Source organism: Ruditapes philippinarum, unplaced genomic scaffold (genome assembly GCF_026571515.1).
Source record: "Ruditapes philippinarum isolate M1 unplaced genomic scaffold, ASM2657151v2 ctg1538_1_1_1_1, whole genome shotgun sequence".
NCBI lineage: Eukaryota > Metazoa > Mollusca > Bivalvia > Venerida > Veneridae > Ruditapes > Ruditapes philippinarum.
Genome location: NW_026863188.1, coordinates 251,087 through 261,105, shown reverse-complemented (window position 1 = coordinate 261,105; position 10,019 = coordinate 251,087). Strand labels below are relative to the sequence as shown.

General features: G+C 33.0%; 1 protein-coding gene across 1 annotated transcript; it reads left to right on the top strand.

Moving 5' to 3' along the window:
* Positions 1–400: 400 nt before the first annotated feature.
* On the top strand, positions 401–2,005 carry LOC132721416 (putative nuclease HARBI1). Its single transcript, XM_060705721.1, has 3 exons — positions 401–727; positions 891–1,145; positions 1,788–2,005. The coding sequence occupies exons 1-3, from the start codon at positions 534–536 to the stop codon at positions 1,999–2,001; spliced, it is 663 nt and encodes a 220-aa protein (XP_060561704.1). The 5' UTR covers positions 401–533; the 3' UTR covers positions 2,002–2,005.
* Positions 2,006–10,019: the final 8,014 nt, after the last annotated feature.

The following is a 10,019-nucleotide window of genomic DNA, read 5'->3' as shown; positions in this document are numbered from 1 at the left end:
TCACCTTCCGGCCCTCTCCTGCCGTGTATTAACCTCTTAATAATAGCAAAATTTAGACATTTGACCTTCAAGGTCAAGGTCATTTATGGATAAAGGTCAAGGTTAGTGTGGTCTACCAAAAGCTCTTGTCCAAAGGTTTGTTGTGGCCAAGTATAAAGACAATACACCACAAACCAAAAAAAATTATGATCCAGGTACAAGTTTGCGGATGGCAACGCCGCCAAGACTGTAACAATATTTCTACTTTTTTCTTCAAAAAAAAAGTTGAGGTAAAAAAATATTGAATCTTAACTACAGATTCAATTAGTTCGTTTAAAATTTATAAAAATTAGATGTTATGCATTAAGTACATATCTTTGATGTATATACAAAATTATACATTCTATATTTAGGTGCTGACCACCCTCAGATTTCTGGCGAAAGGGGATTACTTATCAGAAACAAGTGACCTACATGGCATTTCAAAGTCATCCAGTAGCAGAATTGTTGGAAGAGTATGTGAGGCCATTTGTAATAAGGTTAACAACATTAAGATGCCAGATCACACTCAAGCAGCAATAAACAAACAGAGGTTTCATCAAATTGCCCGCTTCCCCAATGTAATTGGGTGTATTGATGGCACCCTTTTACCCATTATGGCACCACCAGGGGCAGAGGAACCCATATTTGTATGTCGCAAAGGATACCATGCCATAAATGTGCAAGCAGTATGTGATGCAAATATGAGGTAAATAAAACCAAAAAAATTTCTCAATGGGTCTTTCTTAACATTGTAATGTTTCCTTGTAAAGCTCTTACTACTGTATAATCTAACAAGCAAATTTTATCATACTCACACCTATAACATTTATTTGATTAACTTAATAACAGTTACTCAATATTGTTTTAAGGTACATAAATGCAGTTATACGGTGGCCTGGCAGTACACATGATGCTTTTATATTAGCAAATTCAACACTGCCAGGCATATTAGACTCAACGAACAATGGCTGGCTGTTAGGGGACTCCGGCTATCCATTGAAGAAATGGCTGATAACACCGCTACTGAATGTGAATACCGAACAGGAGAGGCGTTTCAATGAAGCACGCATGGCAACAAGGTGCCTTATTGAAAGGTCTTTTGCACTTCTGAAAGCCCGCTTCAGGTAAATTTCACTTTATCTACATGGCATGTTCTTGTGATAAAAACAGTTATAAATAAAGAAAAAAAGAATTATCATTTTAACATTCAAGGTTATTATGAACTTGACCTTCGACCTAATGACATCAAAATCAGTAGTGGTCTTCTACTAGTATTGATAAATTAAAATATGAATCACCAAGACTTCATACTTCAAGATAATAAGAAGTATAGAAGATAATGAGTGGAAACAATTCTAACATTAAAGGTCCATTGATATAAATACCCTAAAATCAATAGGGTTCATCTACTAGTCATGACCTATCAATATGTGAAATATAAATACTAAGTGATAAAAACTTTTCAAGATATTGAGCAAAAATCGTTTTGACATTAATGACCCCTATGACAGAATGTGAAATATGAAAACTTTGTGGTAAATAGTTTTTAAGATAATCAGCAAAAAGCATGTGATCTGCCAACGGACAGACAAGACTGACTGCCATTAGCAAAACAATATACCACCTCTTCTTTGATGGTGGGCATATAAAAATCATTCACTTGCTATAAACTGATATATATTATCTACAAATGTGAAACTGTAATAATAAAATTATTCAAATTTCGTTGAAAAATGACTATATTTTTTGCATGATACATTTTGCAGATGTCTTCACAAAACTGGAGGTGCACTTCCATACAGACCATCCACGTGTGTTAAAATTATAGAGTCATGTTTCAAACTGCACAATATGGCGCTGGACTTAAATCTTCCAAATCCTAATACTGACAGCATTGTTGTTGACAACAATCAAGAAATCGTACAGAATTGTAGCAGGGATGCGTTTGAACAGAGGAGGAGACTTACACAACGTTTTTAAATATATATATGTATAAACGATTTCCAAGAAGTTACTCATTGGCCATAGGCGGAATACTCATTATCAGTCACATGACACTCAAAATCACTTGATAACATAGGCAATTTTGTTTCTATATAGTAGCAAGTGTATTAAAGCTGCACACCTCCACATGAGCCAAATATCTTAAGAAATTCAATCTTTAGAAAAATGTATTAAGAGCTTAAGATAGGTAAAAAGATTCATTCATATTTTTTTAATAAAATAAATAATATCATCGCCATTAAAGGTTGATAGTCTAATTTTTTTTCAGGTAAAGACTTCTTGTACTTAATGAAAAATCTGACTCCCAGTGGTAATAGTAAAATTAATATTAAAGACATTTTATTTAAACTTGTATTTAAGCATAAAAGAAGAAGAAAATTTGTTTGTTTGTTTAATAAGATGCTATTTTATTTCATCTTGTGAACTTTAAAAAACAGTGTTCTATGGCACTTGTGAGAGTACTGTTTTGAAAGTTCACTCAATGAATTAAAATTTATCTTACACACAAACAAACAAATATCACCTATCTCTTGAAAATGTTTCAATACAGTCAAAATATATATATGGTGTTCAGAAAGCTGGTGTCTATTTCCATGAAAATGTTTGCACGTTTTTTCCACCTCTGTAAGAACAATAGGGGATGAAAAATGTGTAAACACTTTCACTAACATTCAAGTAGAGTATTACTTAATAAGCCTTCAATTTGTTTATCACGCATAATATGCAGCATTGACTCAACAGCTTCTGCAGTTCTCTTCTGGAAAGAAACACTCTCCTCCAGAAGCTGTACTTTTCTTTTCTTCAATTCCAAGGTCTCCCTTGCCAAGGCCAGCTTTTCCTCCTCAATTTCCAAGAAGCGCCTCTTCTGTACATCTTCAGCTGAGGTTAAAAATCCATAATTCAACAACAAGTTTATTGCACAAATCAATTTAGTTCTAATAATTTGTCAATATACATTTCAAACTGATGTCTTACATTAAAATAGACTTTTAACCATTAAACTGCTAAACTGAACAGCCCTGTATGACTTTAGGCAAGATGTCTACAGTCTAAGATAAGTCATATTAGACTAAATTCATCATGTTTCTCATTTAAAACAGAAAAGATTTAAAATCACATGTTTCCAATAGGAAGTAATTTATCCTAAACACTTATTTTATCGCTAAATAAAATGAGTGTCTGTCTTATAATAACAGTTCATAACAATAATGGCAATGAGTGTGACTTCTTGCACAGAAGAATGTAAATGAGCATTTGTTGTACTACATACATGGTAGAGTCATGATATCACTGATTGTTTTCTGTTACAAAAAAAATGTAATGAGCTAATACTATTTTGCTTAGATTTTAACTTTGCATGCATTACCTTTACTGATACTGGTTGTAAAGAATGCAATAATTATACATTCAAATTTATATAATTGCGATAGATTATTAAAGAATAGAAGATAATTTATTTACAACACATGCGACAGATAAATACTTACTGCTGCAAATACCCCGTCTCTTCTCTCTGCTCATGGTTTTTTTCTGTAAATTGATAATTCAAAACACATGTAATAGTTCTGTTAAATTTGGTCTAATTTTGTTACATTTTTAATATGATGTATGTTGACATCGACTTTATTTTCTTAAAGAAGCAAAATTTACGCATGACAGCATTTATTTCTGCCTGTTATTCCATCTCGTTATGATTTTCTATTCATTCGCATTCAGATATAGTCCGGCTGCTGTGAAAATTATATTTTATAAATTTCCCTAGTGTTTTATCAGAATATTATCATCTGATATATTACAATAAAACACTGGAAAGCATGCAATAAACTTTTCAATTCAAAGTTATAGGAAATAATTTAACATGCCATTTGAAAAAATAGCTATTTTGAGATAGGGCAATAAATGTGAGAATAAAGTAGTGACAGTAGATTACATTTCCCATTATTAACTGGACATTTGTTTAAAAGAATATAAAATATGATAAACAAGATCAACAAGGAAAGGAGGCGTTCAATGAACGCAACCCCCACATGACCCAGCAACAAGAACCAATGGCAAGGAGCCCAGGGGGACCCCAAACAAAAACAGGACAGGGCAAAGACAGAGCACGGACAGGTTAATCATTAAATGATAATTAATTTGTAACTGATTAGGAATTCAAAGAAAATAAAAATAGGCCCACAAAGGGGAAGGGGACAGGAGACCGGGGGGGGGGAGGGGATGGGGAGTAATCAAAGAAATAAAAACTAGAGGCAATGGGGAAGATACTTACCGTAGACGAGAAAACAACAAGGGACACAAGCAAAAGTGTCACCAAAACAGTATGAAACAACATAAGACATACATCTGAGGAACACAGTGGGGCGCCGCCTTGAAACGGTCAGTAGCATAATTATGACTGCTGGGGAGTTTTAACCGGTTAATGGTGCACCAGACCTCGCTCTTAGCCCCACCATGTTGCTATAAACGAGACAGTGTAAATTAAAAAATGAATCCCCGCCAAGTAAAATTCTAACAGTTGTTATGGTTACAAAATGTTAAATAAGTAAAACACCAAAATGATCATGTAGAAATATATAAAAGTAAACCCAATGACAATAACAAAAGTACTCAATGTCCTAAAGGAAGACAGAGCAACAAGAAAATCACCTACAAGGGCCCGACGAAGCAAAGCAGAAGACGAACATTAAGATAATTCAATCCAAAAGGGCTTTAAGAACTGTCCATCATAGAGTCTCCCACTTGGTCCGTCAGATGTTATCAAAAGAGGAAAGCGTAGTGTCCAACTGTAAAAGGTTTGAACACTCAGCATGCAGTATGTCTTAAAATAGTAGGGTCATAACCTCTTTTAATAAAACGTTTAATGATTTTAGTAAAAACAGCAGAAAAATTACCATGACCCAAAATCTTACGAAGTTTGTAAATCACATCGCCATAAAAACCAGGCTGGCTAATCCCTTGTCGCAGAAGAGTTTTTAAATCACTATTGAATTTGGAAATTAAATCAAAGTTACGATTGTAAAATTTAGTAAAATATTTCCGTAATTTATGATAGCGGTAGCCCTGTTTTAGAAGCTTGCTGGTAATAAAAATATTCCGCTCGTTGAAATCTTTTACGTTGCTACAAGCTCTAGCGAATCTAATTAACTGGGAAACATAAACCCCGTAAGATGTTGCATGGGGTACGTCTCCATCTAAATGTGGATAATTAACTATACAAAAGTCAAAGTCATCTCTTTTATCATAGATTTTGGTGTGAATAGAATTGTTGTTGATAGTAATATGAAGATCCAAAAATGATGTACTAAGATTTGAAGAGTTCGTTTTATTAAGTTGTAGTTCATGCGGATAAATGTCAGACACCATTTGATCAAAATAAGGATTATCTAAATTAAAAATATCATCAAGGTATCTGGAAGTATTATTAAATGCGACTATAACATCTTGTTGTTTATCTTCAGAGAGACTCAACATAAAGTCTCTTTCATAGCAGTACAAAAACAAATCGGCGACCAGGGGTGCACAATTAGTACCCATAGGAATTCCTATGATCTGTTTAAATAGGGTATTACCAAACCTGACATAAATATAACTTAAAACTTAGGTTAATTCATCTATACATTTACCTATCATTTAATCAATGACTGCACATCGGTTCATCACATTTTTTTGTATTGATTTGTTGTGTAGTTATGTTTTGCATAATCAATCCAATATGTTCAATTGTCTGTGAAGTTCTACTAAAGTTCTGTACTTGTGTTTTGCCTAACCAATTCAATATGTTTTAATGTTTATGAAGTTCAATTCAACAACATTTAAACAGCTTAACAAAGGAAGGGTGCAAAGAACCTAAGTTGAAGATTATACATTAAGAAAGTTAAACTATTAAGCACTTATATAATTTAAGCTGATATAATATGTAATAATTGACCATGCGTAGAAATACAATTCCAATGGATGATAATGACTTATATACACGTTTACAGTCTCACCTTTGGAGGAAGAGCTTCTTGCACTAACCTGGTCCCCAACCAATGAATCTTCAAAGTAGAAACCAATACAAACATCTTTATTTTGTTCCAATGGAATCATAAGAAAACCAGCAACATGTAGTTAAAATTTGTAAATCAAACATGTATATAGCATCAATTTTTCTAAAATGCCTCACACTTTCATAAGATGATGTTACAAGCTTGAGGTAAAACTTATGAATGACTGTTCACAGAGACAACAAATGTACAATATAAACCTTAAATATAAGCATATGGTCCATATTTAAATAGCTTGACATCAAATAACAAGAAAGAAGCTCAAAAGTGAAATCTCTTTGTAAGCTGATATCAAAGTTTAATGTTACCTCTAAAAGCAATGGATGTAATCGGGATTTAAAATTAGATGATAAGGTCAAAATCTAGGTCAGCAGATCAACATCTTATACTGTGGACATGGTATAAACACTAACAGCCTAAAGTTATGATCAAGGTTAAAGTTTGTAGACATCAATGGCAATGGCGATCTGACTATTGCCAATCTGACTGTGACAATAGCTCAATTATTTAAGAAACCACACAAATACTAATAAATACCTTTAACTGTGGTACTACTGTCAACTTCTTCCTCTCTGCCTTCTTCTACGGTAACATTAACTGAAATGTTGAAAATAATAAAGCAGACATTCAATGAGAGTAGGTTAAATACTGAATTTACCTGGTGAAAGTCGATCTGGTGCGTAAATCTTATTAAGTTATGAAATGTGTTTTGTGTTTGTGGCATTTTTCATACCTGTATATAATCTTACTAACTTCTTAGGTAGTATTCAGCTGAACTGAGTGGGGTGGGTCATGCAACTTTTAAGATCGTTCATCACGACATTATTGTTGTTTATACATGTTATGTGGTACTTTTAGTTTCTTCTATTGGGCCATTTTCAACATGGATGGTTCCAGTATTCCTACTTGAATACTGTATAATCACCCTTAGGATATGTTGCCTGCTTTTTAAATTTGTCTTTTGACGTCTTATCTGTGATATGCAGGCTTCATAACCTCAGATCCCCTTTCAAAATTCCATTTTATTTAGTTCAGCCCATTGTTTTCTCGTTTAGGGCAAAAGCATTCTTTTACTTGGGGACCATATGCCGCTTTTCATGGAATGGCACTACTGTGTCACATTGAAGGTTCCATGATAACCGCCGTATGAACACATCTGCGGATGTTTCTAAATTCAAAATTTCACCATTTTCGTGTTAAATGTTGAATTCTACTTAAGCCGGTGCTAAGGGGCGTGGACGGTAAAATAGATAAATACAGAATCCCTAAAGAAAGCCCAACACGGCAAATTTGAAAATGTTGCAGGCTCGGTTTGATTGAGCCTGTTCATGGACGGTACTGGAAAGTGCAAGTTACCGATCAGAGGTTATGAAGCCTGCGTATCACAGATAAGACGTCAAAAGACAAATTTAAAAAGCAGGCAACATATCCTAAGGGTGATTCAACATTATTCAAGTATGAATATTGGAACCACCCAACTAGAAAATGCCGAAAAGTTGAAACTAAAAATACCACAAGCACAACAATAATGTCGTGCTGAACGATCTTCAAGGATCGAAAATATAACATCATTGACTTGCACTTTACAGTACCGTCCATGAACAGGCTCAATAAAACCGAGCCTGCAACATTTTCAATTTTCTTGTGTTGGACTTTCTTTAGGGATTCTTTTTTTCTCTATTTTGTTGCATTATTTGGTTGTTGATGACCCACCTTTGCTTAGCATTCTTAGTTTAATATTTTGTAATACATTAGTTTATAAACATTTGGTAAAATTTAAAGATTTATTGTTAAGAACAGTCATTTTAAAAATAAATGACAATCATTCATTCAAGAAGTAGTTACTTAATTTTGTATCCTAAAGCAAATGAACTCACTCTGTACAGCAGACATTGGTATTTTAGTCCAACCGATTCCATTCAAATGTGTTTAGACGGCCCATGAAGAAAATTAATTCCTGTCGGATATGCGGTTAAATCATGAACATATTATCTTTGAATTAAGGACAACTAGTATGAGTATGTTTCCGGTTCCTGTTCTTGTCATTTATAAAGTGCATCTATGAGGGTTATTTATAGTGCTGTTCTCTTTTGGGATCGGACCTAAGTTATTAAATTCAATTAGAAGTCATTGGTGTCCATAATAAATGATTTTACTGTTTGTGCGAGAAATTTGATATGATAATCGAAAAATTGCGATAGTTTTTATATTGGGCTGTCACAAGCTGATACCATGGGTCGGCAAGGATTATTGGATTTATGGATTTTTGACAACATATAAAATACCGACGTTCTACAATGCTTAGGTTTCAAAACAGTGATTGGTTCATTCGGCAGTAAATCATATGTCCTTGGGTAGTTAAAAAAATGCTGTTATTTTGTTTGATACTTTTTGCGTTTTGTCTGAAGAGATTGCTTGGTAAAAATGTTCGTCATGAAGCTGTCTGAGGCCTTCTTGTATATACGAATTCTTATCTAGAATAACAACAGCACCACTTTTATCTGCACGTTTTATTATGATATATGAATTGTTACGTAAAGATAATATGGCCTGCCGTTCTTCATTAGAGATGTTAGAAACTGGCTTATATCTATTGGTTTCGTTCATCAATTGAAGATGAGTACACATAATATAGGTTTTTAATTCGATCGATTTACCTGCTGGTGGTATACATCCGGATCGTTGCTTAAATGGTTGTTCTTCGTTGGTTTGTAGTCCTGAAAAAATTGTGTTAACCTAAGTCTACGGTTAAAAATAAGGATGTCCCTATTGTAAAATATATTATTATTTCTCAACGGTGTAGGACAGAAATCTAAACCCTTACATAATATTGAGATTTGGTGTTTAGATATAGAGGATATTTGTTTGTTTGTGTGTAAGATGGAATTTTATTTCCTTGAGTGAGCTTTAAAACAGTATTCTCACGAGTGGCGTACGTCCACGGTCCTGGACAAGCACATGTATACCGAAATACACAATGCAAGTAAAAACAATTATACCATGTCTCCAAACATCCCTGTTTAAAGATACTACTCAATTAATAATGATTTTGAACTGTTAAACGTTTGTTACGAGTCTTTATATCTGATGCCGAGACGTTGACGTATGAAAGAACGTCATCTACCTAGCTTTCAAATTAAGTACATTTCAATACAATGAAATACAACTGTAATATCAAAAAAGGAACGTTGGTAGACTAATGCTGTTACCTACTTCATTATCAAGATAAAAAACCTCTCTCATATTGTAATTATAGAAATTTATATTTGCGTTTCTTTTTCTTTGTAAGATTTATATAACAATTTCAAATGAATAACACATGTGTGACGTCATCACTTTTGTCTGTCGGCGCTAACATTAAATAATTAGAACACAATTTACAGTTCTTTTATTTTTTGCAAAAGCAAAACATATCTATATTTTGCGGCTTTGTAGAACAAAATAGATATTTAATACTTAGATAATTTAATCTTACTTATATTTTGCACTTATTCATAAAAAACTTAACTCTCTATTTTATTATGGGAGTAGTAAAACAGAAGTAAACATTTTGCAAAATATATTAATAAATAAGGGTATAAAGAAACCAATATTTTGCTACTAGAAAAATGAAAATAGAAAAAAAAATTGCATTGTCTATTTATTCAACAATATTATTTGATCTCAATTTTCTATGCATTATTTCTTTTATTTTTCTTCAATTTTTTTACGCTTGTAATTGACTTGTTTTTCAAAATCATATAACTAAGCTATATTTTATAGTGATGATATGACTGATGTTCCATCTATTGCCCCTCATGTAATAACTCTGCCAGATGTTAGTAAAGTTTATATTTTTGTTTATATTACACTCAAGAATCCGTTGTTTAAGGAAACCAAATACGTTCGACGTAATGTGTTTTATGATACGGAGATGTCTGAAGACGAAGTGTAGACTAATGTACTCTT